Source organism: Nelusetta ayraudi, unplaced genomic scaffold (assembly GCF_046127955.1).
Source record: "Nelusetta ayraudi isolate G7.1 ecotype Tasmania unplaced genomic scaffold, CSIRO-AGI_Nayr_v1 ptg000140l, whole genome shotgun sequence".
Classification (NCBI taxonomy): Eukaryota; Metazoa; Chordata; class Actinopteri; order Tetraodontiformes; family Monacanthidae; genus Nelusetta; species Nelusetta ayraudi.
The window spans coordinates 123,284-142,328 of record NW_027466190.1 but is presented as its reverse complement, the minus strand read 5'-3'; the positions used below and the strand labels follow the sequence as shown (position 1 = coordinate 142,328).

Below are 19,045 nucleotides of genomic sequence, written 5' to 3'. Positions count from 1 at the left end.
ACGTTCTGCATCGCTAAGCACCGGTAGCAAGAAAAGACCAGCCCTCAAAATATACACTGTTTATATGTATATGTATATGTATATATATATATATATAAAAAGCCATAAGACGTCTTGTTCCTGTAATTGACCAACTTCTGTTTTTGGTTGAATACCAAAGTAACACAGTCACAACTGGCAGAGGCAGCTTCCTGTCAAGCTGTGTCTGCCTCTACTGCAGCGTCAATGAAAATCTTCAGATACTCAGTGATAATACGTTTGACTTGCATCTTTGTATTTCGTTTAGTTGGTGTAATTACATATTTGGTATAAAAACACAACCGAATCGTACTTCTTGTTGTTTCCTTAAGTGATGTCTGTCACACGTCTCCAAAGTTTTGATGGAATCACTAACCAAGATTAAAAAAAACAAAAGACCGCGGGTACGTCTTTACGTCTTTACTTGGAATCCACTCTCGAGAATTTACAGTCATCCATCAGTTGGGACGATGAGTAACCCGATGTTCTGGAAACCGCGATAACACAACAGGTAGCTCTGCGAGTGAACTAGAGCTTCATAGGTAATGGAAAAATCTTTGACACCCCCACAGCCCCCCCCGCCCCCCACCCACCAGCCCTTCCTCCAAGGTGATGGACAAAATCAGACTTTTGCTCACTAGCAGGTGTCGGAGCTGAACCCTGAACACACAGGAGTCTTTTCAAACGTCCAGCTTGTGGAGTTTTGTCGGTTCCTATGTCCGACATGTGCAGACACGGCCCCCGTGGCCGAGTCAAACATTAACTGTGCTCCCTTCCACTTCCTAACCTGTCGTCCCTCCGCTCGGGAACTGTCAAAGCCCAGCAGCGGTTCGAGACTTTGGACTTGCACTCGCTTCTGGAATGGCACCGCCCGCTTTTCCAGGATGTCCTTGCAAGACTCGGCTGGCGGCCTTGCGGTCATGACAAGATGCTGCCGCCGCTGTCGCACTTCTTCTGCCGCGGACATGACATTGCACTCACACACACACACGCACGCACAGCTGCAATATACCACACTGTTACTGCAACAGAGCGTGTCCAAACACGGCTGGCACACACTTGCACATATGTTCTGCCTGTCTATTGTATCATCTCCCGCCGTGGTTGCCACACGCTGCTGCAGACACGCTCCTCCTCCGGTTCCCCTTCCTGCATGAATGTGGCCCTCACCCTTCAGGGACGTCATGTTTTCTAAGCGTGTGTGTGTGTGTGTGTGTGTGAGTGAGGCAGTGCCATCTAGTGTTGAGGTTTCAGACGCTATTTTATATTTTATTCATGGAAGCGGGTTCACCTGTGTGATGGCAGGTGTTATCGACGTTCAGCACTTGCTGCTGTAGTTCGCACGATAACCTATATTCAACTATAAAACTGTACATTTTCCACTTTGCCATCCAGCAAAGTAACACAAAGGGCTTTTTTGCAATTGTAAAACGTCCTCTCCACCTCCTCCTTTCAAGCCTCATTGAAACTGCACATGCTAATAGCGGTACAACAAAAAGCGGAGGGATGAAATGCCTGTCCAGAGTTAAAAACATCCCCCCCCGTGAATTCACTAAAGTGCTTGACAGTCCAAATTTTGGTTCCTAAAATTCACTCTCGAGCAGTAAGGTATTCTCGCTGCCGTCCCAGTTGCTGCTGCATATGGTAACCAGGTTTGGCATCATCTAACGTTGCCAGGCTCTGTCAGGTGTGAAAATAAAAACACCGAGAGCTCCTCGCATAATAGTCACAGCGTTGCAACAGTCCCCTTGCACAAGAGGCGGATTAGTCCACGTGTGAAGGTGAACCAACGCTGGCTTGCACGCACGTCCAAGCGTCCGCTGCGGGCTCGCCCACATTCTCAGTGTGCTGCTGGAGATGCCTTATCTGCGTCCCCCTGACACGGTTCTGTTGAGAGCCGATGCCCTGCTCAGATCCAGTAGACTTGAGATTCCACCCACACAGCGACTCTCTTTGGCCGCTCTGGACGAGAAGCTGTTTCACTTGGTTTTAGTCGTTTGCATGGTTGCCAGGTTTTTTTGTGCTCCATCAGGACATCTTGTACTTGATGACCCAGAGATATGAAGACGTTGTGAACTTTGAAAAAAAAAAAAAAAAAAAATCCTCACCTCAAAGTAGTTTGCATGTTCACCCCGTGTTTCTGCATGGGTTCTCTCCGGGTTCACCAGTTTCCTCCCACACTCCAAAAACATGCATGTGAGGTGAATTGGAAACTCTAAATTGCCCGTGGGTGTGTGTGTGTGTGAGTGCAAATGGTTGTTTGTCTCTATGTGGCCCTGCGGTGAACTGGCAACTCGTCCAGGGTGTCACCCTGCCTTCAGCCTATCACAGCTGGTAGAGGCTCGAGCAGAGCCTGGCAACCCTGAGTGCAGGCAGAAGCGGGTATGGGTAATGGATGGATGGATGGATGGATGGTTGGAGGGACGTCCTGTCGTGTGTTGCATCTGCACATTTCTGAAGCAAACTATATTAGCGAAACCTGGACTATCCAAATCAAATTTGTTCTGATCCGATCAAATTTGACCTCGTGCACACGTGGTGTGAGAGATGCCTGCAGAACTCGCTTTTTTTGCCGGGACTCTCCCACACTTGTCCACCAACGGCTCAATCTTATTCCACCATCTGATCTCCTCTCCTCGTCTCTCCTCGTCTCTCCTCGTCTCTCCTCACCTCCTTTATCTCTGTTTCTCCCTGACGTTCACCTTCTGCTCGTCCTCGGCAGCTGGTGGCTCGCCGCCGGGTTTGCACTCACGTGGTCCTTTGAGCGCAGAGAGAACATATAATGGCCATTTGTTTAGCCAAGTCGAATAACAAAGCTGAAGTCAGTAACGTTTTTTGCATAGGTGCGAGTGGCGGCTGGGATTCAATGGAACTGTCACGTTACCCAAATTGCTGCTGCTTGTTTCGTGGAAACAATGGGGATTTTTCTATATATTTATTTGATCAGATTATTCGAGTCAATTTGACTTATCTGATCAGACTGTATTTAGTTAATCTCACCATTCCAATAATAGTTTTACTGCCTTCAGTAAGCTGTGAAACTAGATGTTATTGTAGATGAATTTATCTATTTCTAACTTTTTTTTTTTTTTGTTGACTTTATTCAGTTGAGTTTTCAAATGAATTCCTAAAAGCCATGAGGACTCGTGGTAAAATTGAAAAACGACAACTTAACAACAGCGGAACAACACAAGTTTGACATCATTTCCAATCAATTAAAGCCTTTTTTGATTGAAATGCACAACATATATTTCATATTGTTCATTGTTGAATTTTTGATTGACATTCAGAGTGTTTTGAAACAACAAACTGATAATTAGTCTCTACCGGCCCAGTGATCTCCCTCCGGGGAGCTGGCTCTGTGGTCGGGCGCCTGTCTGCTTCCAGGGGCAACGTGGACGTGTTTTCAACAAACATGAACGCAGCCTCTTGCTCTTTTATGGAGTTTGCGAGTGAAAAAGCAGAAGGGCGCAGCGCTGAGAGGTTTGCACAGGTGCCAGTGGTGACTGAAATTCACTCAAACTGTCGCTTCCCTGTAATAGTTGCTAGTTGTTTCCTGGAAACTATACCCCCCCCCCCCCCCCCTTCCCCAATATATATAGCTGATCTGATAAAGGTTTACAGTGTCAAGGCAGGACATGTTCGTGAACGTTAACTCCAAACAGTAACATTAAATTTACGTAGAAAAGCTAGAAACGTTTCTATTTTACGATGCTCTACTGACTCAGAATCATTGCGTCCGGTTAACTTCTCACTCTTTTGTATCTTTGCTCCTGGTTGTCAGCATCCCATCCTTCATTTTTTTCATCTTGCCTCCGCACGTCCCGGCCAGGGTTCAGAGTCGAGCCAAATCCTCCGTTCAGTCAAAACAACCGATTACATCGGCCCCACATTTCACAGGAACATGCGGAGCCACGTTATGTCCAATTATGTTTGATGGGGAAGTTAAAATATTTCTGTGGCTTTTCATAGATCTGCAGCATTAAAAAAAAAAAAAAAATGAATGACACGGACTCCACCTAACTGGACCGCACGCGTTTCTCTTCTTGCAATGTATTGTTAATCACTTGGTTCTGGCTGTGCTTTCTCACACACTCACTCTTGTCTCCAGTGTGTTGAACTCATGAGGGGAAGTGGACGGCTGAAGAGCGAGGACAACACTGCCAACTAGCTGTCACATGTATGCAAAGGCGTACACAATGTGCCAACGCTTCACCTTTTCTTTTCTTGGACGTGATCCAGATGATGTTACAAAGGGGATTGTGAAAATGAAATTCCCACGAATGCAATGATCTGCAGTACACATACACCAATAATATATTACTGATTCAACATAGCGTTAAAGCCTAAATGTAATTTGACTCTTTTCGCACCTAAAATCACCCGCATGCACACTTTTCAAACCAACAAGCTGATTTCCAGTTGAGGTAACCGGGGCCCAGTTTAAAGCAAACTGGGCCCCGGTTACCCTGGTGTCCCCTCCCCTCGTCTTTGTAAATGTATGAAGCAGAAAGTCATTTGAAGCAAGTCTGAACAGGTGCAACAAAAGAGTGCACGAGACGCGCCAGAACAAAAAGAAATGTCTGGAATTTTGGGCTGGAATCTGGGATGTGCTCTCGGACCCTTGACTTTGTCCTCGTGTACGTTGAGAGGGAAGCAAGGCAGGAACGTACGATATTGAAAAGGCCCGTGTAGCTTTGGTCATTTCATGTTCTCCTACTTCACTCATGACTCCGTTTCAATTTCGCGTGGGCCGTTCGGACAGGAGGACATTATCCTGTAAATGTAAAACGTCTTGCTGTAAGCAGTAATCAAAACTCCCGCCCACTCTGTACCTCTGGCCAGAAGTTTCCAGATTGCCTAACGCTCACTGACTAATGACGCTGTGGGAATGTTTTCCGTCTCAGCGCCGCTGTTGTAATCAGCTGAGTGCCGCTGGTAGCCGGTCCGAGGTGCGCTCAGCGCAGTCCTTCATCATTTCCCCTCCAGGAAACTCAAACAGTAGAAAGCACCTGACAGCAAATATCAACACAAGCTGTGCACCGGTAAAAACACGGAACACTGGGGCCGTGTGGTGTAAACAGCAGCCGTAAAACATTAAAACGTTGGCCGACGATGCCTCGCTGATTACTCACCTCTGTGTGCCGAGTGCAGAGTCAAGCAAAACAATTAGTTTACAACACGCTTGCATGCATTAGATATTGCGTGCCCATTATGTAAAATGTCTGATATAATGTGTGGAAACTGTGAGACACCTGCAGCCGGCACCTCGCGTCTCTTCCGGAAACCTTTGAGTGAAGTAATTCCGGGATTTGTTGAAAAACACGAAAGACACGATAAAATTAATGGGATTTTTTTTTTTCCCACTAATGACTTCACAATGACTAATACAGAAACAGTGAGGTGCTCCATGACAGCGCTTCAGACTACACAGGTGACCGGACTCCCTCCCAGCAGCCAGGGTTAATCAAGTGTATTTATAGCCAGACCAGTCAGAGCCAGACCACATGAACCACATTTATCATCGTATTACTAATAGTGATATAACCTGCGTCCCACAGCTGATTCACTTCGATACAGTGCTGCGTCTGTGAGCACGTCTGAGTAAAGGTTGATCAGGCCGCGTCGTGTCTGGAACCTGTGTTCTCAGGCACGTCTTGCAATTATTATTGTTATTATTTTTTTTTTTGGTGGCTGCTTATTTCTTCCGCTATCCAGGGGGCGCCACTGTCACGAGGGCAAGTTTATTTGAACAACTGTGAGCTTCAGTAAAACAAAAATAAACACGGATAATGATCCGCTTCCTGTATAGCTCACTGGAATTAAATATTATTTATATATATATATATGTATATATATATATATATATATATATATATATATATATATATATATATATATATATAGAGGGTATTGAAAATGAATGGATGGATGCATATAGAGGGACAGACATGGATCTAATACTGTATGGGTCCATTTGAAGGGAGCGTTGGAAGAGTAAATGACCCTGTTGTAACTCGTAACACAATTTGGAATCAAACGACTTCTTAAAGGCATATTTGGCAGAATTATTTTTTCTTTGTGTGGCAGGGTTCGTTTGTCTAAGCTTGAGCTGATCACTTGCTAAAACCGCTTTGTGACACTTGACAGATGAGTCTCTTGTCTTGATTTGAGTGGAATTTTTCTTAGTCCCAACGTTCCCTCTCCAAGGCAAACAGAGAGAAAAAAAAAAAACAGATGTGCATTCTTGAGCTGCTATGCACTTCCCTTTAAAATAATGAAAACCTGTCACAGATAGACATTAGAGGACACAGTAGAGAAATGTAAGTTTAATAAATATATCAAAGTCGTACAAAAATCCATAAAAAAAAAAAAAGCCACATCTTGATTTTCCTTTATTCCTCAATTGAAACAAATTCTGTGTTTTAAAGTATGTGAGAATATTTTTCCTTATTATACAAAGTACTTTTATTGTTTGAACTCAACCCACTTGGGGTCAAAAAAGAATCAATCTGTCCAGTGGGGGAAAAAAATCCGGGTAGAAATCACTTTCAATGCTTTCAATGAGGTAGAGACAAAAAAAAAAGAGAAAATCTCTGTAATTTGTAATACAAGCGCAGCAGGTAGCTAATGCTTGAATCTCAGTTAGACAACTCACAACACACTTCACACAACACACTTCACACAAACACATCGCCGGCACTCTGCTTGTACATCTGCCAATCACACCTCTTACACCTGGAAAAAATGCCACCTTTTTGAAATTTTAATACCCGGCTCTACTTTAAAGAAAAATTAAAAAATCAGACAGTCAGAAATCAAACTTACAATCATACATCAAGCTCTCCTCCAGAACGTCTCCTACTGCTCTCCAGTGTTAACCTGAGATTTGAGCTGATATTTGGTTCAGGATCGACTTCTTTTCATTGGATTGACGCACACAAACTGTAAAGATGTTACACAAGAAGAAGCGTAACAAATTCTGAACTGTAGAAAAATGCCAAGACTCACATCAATGCACTGAAATCTGCAACAGTGATTAACTACAAAAAAAAAAATCACTTTTATTTACAAATGTAGCACTACCTCCATAGAATGCCTAACAGAACTACGTCTCTTGTCTTCATTGAGTTCTCTTCACTCTTCAGCAGGTCAGTTTTATTGCTGTCAGTCAACTTCGCCCTTTCCGAAATCTCAGATGACGTTATTGCGTTGCGGGTGCGACGCGTTCCCCGTCGAGGTGGACAGCGGCACCTGGGTGTCTTTGGCCAGGAATGGGAAGTAGGAGTTGAGATAGAGACCCTTGAACTTGGTGCTGCTGAAGCAGTAGACCAGCGGGTCCACCAGGCAGTCCATGTAGGAGAGGACCATGAGGCCGTCAAAGACCACCGTGGCCTTGTCCTGGGCGGGCGCGCTGGCCTCCTGCACCCGGGCGATCAGCAGCACCATCCTGGCGAGGGTGCAGGGCAGGAAGCAGACGGAGAAGACCACCATGACGGAGGACACCAGGAAGACGGCTCGCCGCAGCTTGGTCTTGTCGCCCACCGTCTTCTTCCGGAGCCGGTTGACGATTCTTGCGGTGCAGTAGACCATGATGACGAAGGGGATGATGATCTGGCTGAAGAAGACCGCCTCTCGCAAGCCGTCCACCACGTCCTTCAGTCAGAGAAACACACAGTTGTCAGTGGTCAAGTCTACAAATTGTCCATCTCAATGGGTTTTGTCTTCTGCGGGAAGACAGAAGCAAATCTTGGACATACTTCAACCCTTCAAGCCACTGCATTGCTGCAAACAATTTCAAAGTCCCGCAATCATAGTCGTGTGGCGCAGACACATAAGCAACTAACTCCAGCCGAAGGACCAAAGCTTGAAAGAAGATACCACCTTATGAGTTGCTTGTCAAAATAAGTGCACTTACACAAGTGCGAAAGGCCGCATATGCAAATACAATTGTGGGTTGTCTTACTAGCGGTGCCAAAGTAAACAAATCAGCCACAGCGCTCAAGTCAATGACGATGCGTCTGAACTTTTCATCCTGGCAGGAGAAGGAATCCTGGGGAATGTGTGACTGAGCTGCACTCGGATGTGGAGACCCGCTGTTCAGCCGACTACTTTGGCCCTTGCTGTTTTAACCATGTCCCCCTCGTCATTAGTGTCCCGGTTTGACACAACGCAGGTCCGACACTCACTCAGCTGTGGCAACGCAGTGCGAAAAATAGCTCGGCGCAAGTGACTTTCTTGGGTGACATCTGAGCGAGCGAGCTCCGTGGGAGAAGGACCCGACCGCATTCTTCATCTCCACTGAGACCTTTTCACCCACTGGATGAGGTCCAGTCATACCCCGGCGTGTTTTCCCACAGCGCCACTCTCCTCCCTGATGATTGAGAAACTCTGGCAAAATACAATATTTCTGGGTTGCGTAAGAAAGCGAGAGAGAATGGTGCAGAGTTTGACGACGGGGGTGACAATGTTGACACACAGGCTTCCCAACCAACGGACTTTGCTGATTCAGCCAAGCGCTTGCCGTGACACCCGGGGGTTGCGAAATTCTTTCACGTCTTGTGTGGCTTTCCACAACAAAATGGGAATCCAAACCACGGGGCAATTGGGACGATCACCGGGGGGCGCGTGAGCAGAAAGTTTGGCGGCGTGTTTCGGTGTTACCTTGATCAAGGTGTCGTCGTTGCTGGTCCTGTGGCTGTTGCAGCATTCAAAGTTCTTGAGCATGGTGGGCACGGTGAGCGGCAGCAGGAGCAGCCAGATGAGGATGGAGATCTGCGGCGACTTCTTGAGCGCCTTCAGCAGGTTCTTGCGGCCGGGGTGCACCACGTTGAAGTAGCGATCGATGGAGGTGACGGTGAGGAAGGCGATGCTGGCGCCGCGGTTGAGGAAGAGCATGAAGAGCATGGCCTTGCACACCGTGTCGTTTTCGCTCCGCCGCTCGCCCTTGATGAAGTTGTGCGCCTTGATGGGCAGGCAGAAGAGCAGCAGGATGTCGGCCAGCACCAGGTTGAACAGGAAGACGTTGTTGGTGTTGGTCTTCCAGAATTTCAGCTTGAATATGAAGAGGTGGAGCACGGAGGCGTTGAGCGGTAGGGCCAGAATGAAGATCACGATCATCACGGCGGCGTAGAACTTGTACAGAACCTTGTTTGTGGCTTCGCAGTCCTCAATCATCTGGAACGTAGAGTTCACCATTGTGACTGAGAAGGAAATCACCCAGCACCTGAACACGCCTTTAGTTTGTCACTCAGGGCAGCAAGAGAAAATTCCAACCGGGCGAGTTTCTCCCCCCTGCGTCGTTGATTCCAGTCCTTTCTATTACAGCAGTGGAGACTCCTCTGGTTTTCTCCTGCGGTCCCTCAGGCTGTCAGTCGGCTTTGGTGTCGCTACCTGTCGCGGAAGCTGTCCTCTCTCTCTACAGTGCAGAGAAAACTAGTGAGGGACTTTTTGTGTTTGCATTGCCGTTCAACTCCTCAAGCTCCGCCCCTCCCAGCCTGAGGCGCTGACTCACCAGCTGCTTTCTCACTAGTGAGAACCAGCGGTGCTTTTTAAAGGGTCAGGAATCCCGCCTGAAACATTTAAATTAGCCAATAACAATAAATAAATGCATGTAAATATGCAGCACAGGGGAGGAACACACACTGAGTTGGGAAGAAAAGGAGAGATAAAGACGGGGAGCCAGGCTCTGACTGCTCTGAACGCTCCACTCAGGCCAGGCGTGACGAGGCAGATACTCGTCAGTGCTGGGTGACAGGATTTTGTTTGACCCACGGCCAAATTAGCCAAGCAAAATTCCAAAGAAAAATTGCAACAAGCATACAGCCAACTTCCTGGCAATGATTGTGAGAAGTAGCTGCTTGGATGGCTTGTACAGCTGAGCGTCTCCTCCGCCGCCACCTCCTACCCCGACCATCATCATCATCGTCATCATCTTCAACAGTAGCAGCAGCAAGAGCCAAAAAAACGGGAGGAAAACGTCTCCTCTGAATCCGAGGAAGCGGAGCTCTGGGAGTTGTGTGATTCACACGGAGGCGCCAAGAGACGGACGCGGTTCGCGGCTGTCAGTCTGTTCCTACTATGTAAGGACAAGCCAACGAGGAATGTGGGCTCCTGTGGGAGGAGGCAGGGAGGGGGTTAAACTGAGGCCTCGTGCCCTGCATGCCGACTGCGAGTTGCAAGTCCGGACAGAGCTTCCCTATTTAATTAAATTCAAACATTCAGTGGGAGTTGGAGTGAAGTTAAGGCCGGTGGTCCAGAAACAAAGGGCCGTCTTTGCGACTTATATGTGGTGTATCTTTGCATCTGCTGCTCTTATCTGACATTTGTGCCTTCTGAGCAGAGAAATCCTGATCTAATCTCCTGGCACGACCGACGCTCTTCCTGTTTGCGAGTCCTCTCTGCCGCTGCTGCCTGATTGTTTTCTTCTCCTCGCTCAACCTGTTCTCGCCTCCGAGACGATCCTCGAGTGTGTGCATATTGACATGCCTTGTGAAATTAGCTGGAGGTCAAGGTCTCACTTGAATGCAATTGCCTGGTCGTGCAGTGCGGCGGGAGCTCAGATACCTGGAAGAGTTTTTACGACGGCTTTCCTGTCATGTCTCAGCGTTTTACCGTCGTCGTAACCTCGGCCTCACCCTCTTTGTCCCTGTGAGAAGAAAGCAGATTTTATTTACTTTGTTCAATAACGCCGCTGCCTGTCATAGCCTGCAACGTTTTAATAAGTGCCCTTTGTTTGCTTAATTGTGAGAAAAGTTTTGATATAAATATTTTATGAACGAATCACTGTGTTCATCCAAACTGTAAAACTGAAAAAGGAAAGTTTGTGCGTGTGGAAAAGCCAAGAAAAGGAGGGAAACACACAGAACACCAACAACAACTGTTTTTGTTGTTGTTGTTGTTTAAACTAGTGGTGATTATCCGCCCTAAAGATACACACATTCATAAGAACTCCAGCAGAACTTGAGCCCACGGCTCACAGATGAAAAGCCGCTGGTGCCTGTGGAGCCGCCCTGCCACCGACTAACACCTTCTGGAGAGGTCTGCACACACCGCCGTAACTCACGCCACTGACAGCTCTTCTCTCTTTCATGCACGCCGCCTCGCACGAGGACGAGATGTTTGGCAGGCAGGTTGTCAAAAATGCTTCCACGTCTCCAGCAGCAGCAGCTGCTGCTGCAGCAAACCGTCTTCACCCGGCGCCTGGAGGATTCACCACTCCGAAATCTGCGGTCGTCTCGTAAACCACCAGGATCCAACAAAGACACAACCAACTGTCACTGAACACAACGTCCGCCTGGGACCTGAGATGAAGACTGGAGAACTTCCTGCCCGCCTTGTCCAGAATGCCTGCACTCAAACTATCAAAAGCTTCTCCTTCCCCCCCCCACCCCCTTAAATACGTACAGTGTGATGAAAAGCAGATGCAGGGACATTAAAAGCTGCTTCAGAGGCCTTCTTCTCTCCCCTGTCACCCTGAGTGCCATCATGGTCCCTTCTGCCCTTGGCCATAAGAATAGATGCTTCAGACTCTGTTGGGCCAGCAGGGAATCCAAGAAAGAGTTTCTCTTCATGTCGACTGTTTCCCAGCAGGAACCAGAAAACCCCCTCCAGCATCTGGTTGCAGAAACACAGTTGGGGGTTGGGGACTGGAGAGGTCTCCAATCCCCAACCCCCTTCTGATCGGACTGAGAGTTTGGCACTGCAGAATGAACCCAGGTGATGGATTCAGGCTGGGGGCTGGTTCTGGTTCCGGTTCTGGTTCTGGGTCTAGGTCTAGGTTTGGTCCTGGGTCCGGCTCTTACCTTAAGCACTCTGGCTGCAGCAGCCCTGGTGTGATACAGAACGGGACCCTGCCTTTTTGAAGATGAAGTAATGGCAGAGGCTCCTGTGGAAAGGCAGGCAAATAGAAAATTCCACTGCTGTGTCTAACAGAAGTGATTGTAAAGTGAATTGCCCTTTGGGGATTAATAAAGTACTCTGAACTGAACTCAACTAAACTGAAGTCCTGTCTGAAAGGAATATAAAAAAAGCCAAGAATCTGTGAATATTCTCTGGCTGAGAAAGAAAATCCCTGAAAGGTCGGTTTGCAGTCACACTACCTTGTGGAAAGATGTCTGATGGGTGGGAACCATATCTCCACTGCACAACAACACAGCCGTCCTCATACCAGGACATCCCGCCAGTGTGTGTGTGTGTGTGATGAAACCAAAGCATGACCACACACACACCCCCACAACCTCCCGTGTTTGGGGGACAGTGCAGTTTCCCCTCGGGGGCCCGGCGTAAATGAGGAAGTTATTGTTAACTTTAAGACCTCGGACGACCACGTGGACAGAGTCTCAGGCCTTGACATGGAAACTCTTCCCACAGGCTGTGATGAAACCAAAACACTTTTCTCACCCGCCCCTCCTTCCCTTCTTCTTCAGCGCTGCTGCGAGTCAAGACCCCGGGGGAGGGGCTCCGGGAGGGTCAGGAACCGGCGAACAAGGAGGTTTTTCTTGGTGCTCCGACGTCCGGGCGAGTCTCAACACCTTCGTCCTCCCTGGCATTCCACAGCTGCTGGTAGCAGCGAGGCTGGAGGAGAGCCGTCCTCGCCGTGTCACTGGTTTCCCCAAGATCCCAGTCCCTTCTGACCGCCTCCCAGTCCAGCGTTTTGGAACGGAATCCTCTCGGCCTAGCGGAGGTTATGCAACGTTTCAAGGATGAAAAGCGGGGAAGCAACAAACGGACTGGAGGCGACAGGCCGGGGAACAGCAGTATTTTTTTCTTCTGAGAAAAAGTCAATGAAACTGCTCAGAGCAGCTGCGGCTATTTCCATAACTTCCGTAATAATGTTTAATATCTACACACAGATCTTCAGTATGCACACACACACACACACACACACACACACACACACCTAGATGGCAAAAGATCAAAAAAGTAAAAGCGTCCCTGGGTTTGTTCACACCCTGATGATTTTGATGATGCTGTGTTGCGTTATAAATATCAACTGACTTTTTTATTAAAAAGTCTCACAAGTCCTGGTTAACTGTGCATTCATTTGATTGGATGCCGCTGGTGTTTTCCTGCTCTCTTAACCAGAAAAACCAGAAGTGGGAACATTTTTTTTTTTTTAGCAAATTTAAGTTGTATGTTACCTTTTTTAAAGTAGTGCGTGTTAGACGGTAGTTAGCAATGACAGTTTCATGCAAGCAGATGTTTTTTTCTTTCATTCACGCAGCCACAGAAACGTTGACTTTTTTTTTTTTTTTCCCCTACCAGTCTACTTTTACGAAATGTGGACTTTGTGATGTTGACTCTGTTCGCTCCACCTCATCTCAAGAGATCTGGAGAGGGGAAAAAAAAAAGAAAAGAAAATTCTTGCTTCTTAGCCATGTCGGAGCAGGCCAGAATGTATACTAGCACAGAGCCAAAACCCACATTAGCATGAATCAGGGGATTGTTTCCAGGTCAACATGACAGATTATTAAACGCCACAATTTTGTTTTTGTTTTGTTTTATTTAACACATTTTTCAAAAAAGAAAAATCTTCGTTAGTCGCATCACTGACACTGACAATGACAATGTTTGCTGAAATGTTTTTTGCACCAATTAACCAGGAATTAAGTCGGAACCATAAGATGCTGAAGAGACTCACTCAGCTAAGCAAGAAGGTAAGAATTTCATTTTTGCTAAACATTGAAGGTTTTCAAAAATGAAGAGCGGCGTCAAACCGGCAGCGAGCTTCCACTGCCTGCCAAACACTGTTTTAAAGGAAACGGGTAGTTTTCACGTTATCAGTGCCAGTGTCTTTGTGGTTTCTTATCGCTTGTTTCATCTTGCAGAATGCACGCAAACAAAATGGCGCAAACATAAGAACGACCAAATATAGCCAGCGGCATTTTTTTTAAACGTGCCTCATCAGCGTGCAAAAAAAAAAGCAGAAATTCCCAGAAGCAACGAGCGTTTTCTGTTTATAGAGATGACAGACGGGAATCTGGTATCGAAGAGCATCGGGTAAAATGCCATTCGCATCCTCAACAGCAAAACGGTGCGTTTCATCCAGCACGAAAGCACATCCGCCAGAAGGTTACGCTTGTTTTTAATGCAAAACTAATCTAATGATACACGTTTGTTTTTAATGCGCAGCCTTCTAGAAAGAAGACAGAGAAGATGTAAACAGTGCACCGCGTTGTTACTGTGGACATTTCTTTCTTTTTTTTTTTTTTTTTCATGACCGTGACTCCTAATAATTACATCTTGTTAATTATATTGTTGGCTTCTCATCAGGCACTTTAACTTTATTGATAAAAAAAAAAAAAAAAGCGGCGTCATTCTGTCTGTTGGCCAAAGCTTTTGCAACTTTGCTCATCCGTCTTGATAATCTCCCGTCTGAAGCGTTTCCAGCCAGACCCTGAGATCCGCACGCAGGAGACGAATAAATCTGAAGGGTTTGCGGAGACGTTCATTAGCAGCCAAGCTAATTCTAAGCTAACAAGCTCAAAGCTGCTTTTTGGCCTGCTGGTGAGATTTGTTGCCAATGACAATAATTATTCTTGTAAGCCGTCAACGCACCGGGATTACACTCCGGCCTTGCGCCATCGTTTCTCATGACATCATCAACCTATTTCGCAACGAGACAACGCCGGCCCTCCGCTAGCACGCGCGCCTTTTATCGCAAATTGAAGCGGAAACTCGAGGATAATTTGCACTTTTTGATTTCAGGGGAGACTCCTCCAATGCGCCGCGACCCCTCCCAACACGTTACATGCTGCAGAACAGGTGCGGCCGGTGTTGCAGCGCTGCATACATTTCAGTGCGCTGTGCGAGTTCCTCCGCTGCCGCGTCCCAGGATCGCAGTGATTCAATATGTCAACGTCAAAGCTGACGCACCTCCTCTGACCGACTTGAGGAAGGAGCAGCTGACAATGCGTAATTGTGTGATGTGATGTGACTAATTTTCTTTTCCCAGTTTTATCTGAAAAGAAGTGTCGTGGGTGTCTCGTTTTGTCATCCTGTGTGCGTGAGTGTGTGCACGTGTCATTTCCCCACGGTCTTCCTGGACCGGAGCAGGCCCGGACCTGTGTTGGATCCTGTTTTTGTTTTTTCTCTCAGTCTGCTGTCATTCATCTCCTTGTCATCGTGGAAATAATTAATACATCCTCCCTTGTCAGGGGGGCGTGGCCACATGACAAGAAATTCGACAGCTACACGGCAAAATGAAACTCAGCTGCCGCTGTCGGGGCGAAACTCACCTTCAGCGAGCGCGTCTTCTCCTCCGCTTCCCGAACACTCCGGTGGTGTTTGTAAATATTTTTTCTCGCCAGGGCGCTGCGGTTAGGCGGGATGGAAGGACTCTCTGGTTGAAATATGAGGAATGTGTTTGAAAGTTGTCGTGTTTGACCTGGACGGTATTTCCTCTTTCTCAGGAGAAGCAGCTGCCGAAGCAGTTTAACCGTTTTCACGCAGCAGCATCATAAATCGGCGAATCCATTTACAAACACACTCCCACTGCTTAGAGTCAACACATGAGTCACGCACGCTTGCCTTGTATAATTCACGCGCGTCGGTACAGGTGTGCGTACCTGTGTGTGTGTGTGTGTGTGTGCAGGTGCTTGTGCTGCAGATGGACGGACACCCTTCATTTTGCAGCTTCCGATGCTCGGCAGAGGTCAGCGGCCTGCAGCCGGAGGTCAGTTGGGACAAAGTGACCCGTGAAACCTCTGGAGGCCAGGAGGAAATGTGCAACAGCGCTCTCTAGTGGCCGGTAGGTCAACACTCAGAGAGCGGGGCTCATAAAATCCACTTCAACGCGCAGTTCTCTCTGTTTTATGTAAATATTTATACTGTGACACAAGATCTTTTACTGAAAACTCATTTCATTTCTCTTTTTTTAAAATTCAAAAAAAAAAAATCTCATAAAATAAATAATATATTTATATTGTCATTTTCTTCTTCTTGCCCCAAGTTTCTGTTATTTCTAAAGAGGCTTTGGAAGTGCAGTTCGCCCCCTCTTGGACTGATGGGTGTTGTGGATTCAAGTCTTCCCAATAAACAACACATTCCATTTGCAGGATTCCATGACTTTATTAAATCTCACAGCTGATGCAGAACTGCACACGAGCTCACGCTCACTTCTCACGCTTCTCCGCAAAAAGAACAAAGGGAATGCGTGTTAATATGTATAATATGTATTATAATGTCATTCAATCGAAATCACACTCAGAAGGCGCTCCAAACTGAAGAACAAAGCTTTGCGTGCAAAACCAACGCGTGAGGCGGCCCCCTGCTGGAGCACAACATGTATTGCGGCCCGCTTAAGGAATCCCGAGAGAGCGCGGCTGGGCCGAGTGGAGCGGCAGAGGAGGTCAGGTACCGCATTTGTAGAGGGCCCTCAGCTTCTGCACGTCCAGCTTGGTGAGATGTGACCTCTGACCCATGCTGACCTTCTCGTCCCCCAAGGCCTCCAACGTTGGCATTCCACCCTTGCTGAAAAAATACCTGCAACAAAACCACACACACCGGAATTATTACAACATCCCCTCGAGCACACACACACACACACACACACACACACACACACACACACACACACACACACACACACACACACACACACACACACACACGACTGTATACTTACGGTCCGTAGTGCATGATGGAATCGATATCGTACGGAAGGTTCAGAGTGTTGCCGTCTTTCACCTCAAAGTTCTTCTCTTTGCCTTCAAAACAGAAACTTTTTTTTATATTAAAAAATATCTCTACAGAAGCGCAGTTCTTTCTCTCTCTCTCTCTCTCTGTCCCCCCCCCCTCCCTCCCTCCCTTCCTCCCTCCCTACCTTTGATGATGTTCTCCCAGTTGATGGAGATGTGCTGATCGCGGTCCTGGCGGGCGTGCTCGTGATGCAGCCCCAGCGCGTGGACGACCTCGTGGCAGATGTTGCCCACTTTGCAGGAGGTGGAGATGAAGAGCGGCTGCGACCCCCCGCGGCAGCCCACGAAGGACGCACACCTGCAAGGGAGAGGGCGCACGAGCCAGCGTCTGTCGCCCCGTGGCCGAGCGCGTGTGTCCCCTACACTGATAATATTACTGCCACTCTGAGAGAGCTCCGGCGACCCTCAACCCACTGGTGGAAAATGGACGGATGCACACGATTGATCCGACAGATGAGCGTCGACGAGGAGAACTTTTGACCAGAAACAAAACGAGCAAAGCCAAACGCCTCCTCACCATTCGCCTTTCCTGAACCTCAGATAGGTGACCTCCTCAGTGCGAGGTTTGAACTGAATGCAGGTGGAGGTGGAGATCATCTGCAAGGCCTCCTTGATGTCCGACTCTCGATCGGCTGCCAGAGAGTGTGCATAGAATAGAAGAGCTTTATTTATCCCACGTTAGAGAAATTAGCATAATTCCAGCAACACATAGCGCAAGGAGAAGACAAATTGATTCAAATTATATTGGATTATTTACAAGTTTCAGATATAATTGAAAGACGAATCAGCGTTTAATTGCACCTTTATGAACCAAAAAAAAAAAAAAAAAAAGTTCATTTGTTTCTACGACAAAAGGTGAACTGGTGCTGGTTCCGTCGGAGGGACCTCGGTTCAGAACCGTCACTCACCCAAACCCTTCCCGATGGTGTAGGGGACGGTGGCTTTCGTCCAGAGCTTCTTCATGGCATTCCTAAAATGCTGCCCAGTCAGACAAAGCAGCCGGGCGTTAGCATCGTGGCGCGACAGTGACGCATCACAGACAGTCAAGTTGTTGTGCGTCTCACCGGACTCATAATGTCTCCCTCCAGGACGGTCGTGTACTCGTCCGACTCTGGAGACAGTCAGACGGTAGAGGCAGTCGCCATGTCGTTTATCCATCCATCCATTCATTCAGGTTACCTTAGGTTTTGTCTATGCTTCAAATTTACCTGCCAAGGTTTCTGCATTGGCCTCCTGTGTCAGATTGGGTGACATCGAAACCCCGACTGCAAGTGCAATTGAAGGATTTAAATCGAGAGCAATTTCGAGTGAATATCGGAAGAGGTTGAGGACCAACCTGAAGCAGGGCTTGTCATGTTTTGGCCGTCACTTAAAGGTGTTCCTACAGCTTAAAAAAAAACAAAACACAAACACTAGTACTCATAAAAAAAAACAAACCCTGCCTGCTTAAAATATACAATATGATGTAAAATATATATATAATGCGATTTAATTGATTAAATCCTGTGGGCACCAACCTGGGGTAGAAACGAGAGTCTCCTGGGTTTGGTTGATGGGCCCACCACATGCTAGGCAACAGCAAAACAGTTTCAATTAAAACTTTATCAGTTATTTAATGGAAATCACATTAAAAAAAAAAAAAAAACTAAAACAAAAAACTGTATACCCGTTGACATGCAGAGAAGCGCCAAAAGCCACGTTGTGTGAAACATTCCCACAAGAGCAACACAAAGCCGCTGGTTGGCGTTCTCACTCTGAGCCTCAAGAATCTCAGCAGATGTCCTGACTTTGAAATTGATTGAGACTGTTGTACCTCAAAGCGGACTGCAGGGGGCACTGCAGTGCAGAGAGTAGATCAAAGAATAACAGCGCTTTGGCTTTTCTTTGATGTTTTTTTCACAATTTTTTTTTAAAGTATATTATTCCTGAACTGTTGTCAAACTGTGCCATATATATCTATCTCTCATATATGGTTAGCAAGCCAACTCTAACGGCTAATTGTATGTGCCTATACTTTAGTAAAAGTTAGAAATCCATGACTTGTAACTGCAAGGGGTTTCGATAAGAGAGTTGCTACTCCCGGTGGCCAGTAGAGGGAGCTGTGTCACACTAAACACCGGGCTCTGAATCGAACGCATTAGTCATCTTGCCCCGAGTTTCAACCGCCCAGAATTTAGGTGCTGCGCCACTCTTTTTCTCCCACGGACCGTGAACGCGTCAGCAGTCACCATGATGAGAGTCATGTGATGCCCTGTCATGTGGCGCAGTCACACTTCCTACTGATTCGGCTCGGTGCGGACACTCTCTGCTGTATCATGTCGTGTTGA

At 47.1% G+C, this 19,045-nt stretch overlaps 2 protein-coding genes across 2 annotated transcripts; both read right to left on the bottom strand.

The window, feature by feature from the left end:
* Positions 1–6,327: 6,327 nt before the first annotated feature.
* LOC142879664 (12-(S)-hydroxy-5,8,10,14-eicosatetraenoic acid receptor-like) lies at positions 6,328–9,506 on the bottom strand. Its single transcript, XM_076013047.1, has 2 exons — positions 8,683–9,506; positions 6,328–7,674 (listed from the first exon to the last, which is right to left on the bottom strand). The coding sequence occupies exons 1-2, from the start codon at positions 9,214–9,216 to the stop codon at positions 7,213–7,215; spliced, it is 996 nt and encodes a 331-aa protein (XP_075869162.1). The 5' UTR covers positions 9,217–9,506; the 3' UTR covers positions 6,328–7,212.
* Positions 9,507–15,966: 6,460 nt separating this feature from the next.
* Positions 15,967–18,685, bottom strand: LOC142879657 (low choriolytic enzyme-like). Its single transcript, XM_076013039.1, has 10 exons — positions 18,385–18,685; positions 18,236–18,286; positions 18,055–18,105; positions 17,927–17,983; positions 17,783–17,829; positions 17,627–17,696; positions 17,236–17,350; positions 16,844–17,016; positions 16,646–16,727; positions 15,967–16,503 (listed from the first exon to the last, which is right to left on the bottom strand). Exons 1-10 carry the CDS (start codon positions 18,428–18,430, stop codon positions 16,371–16,373), a joined length of 825 nt encoding a protein of 274 aa, XP_075869154.1. The 5' UTR covers positions 18,431–18,685; the 3' UTR covers positions 15,967–16,370.
* Between the last annotated feature and the right edge of the window lie 360 nt (positions 18,686–19,045).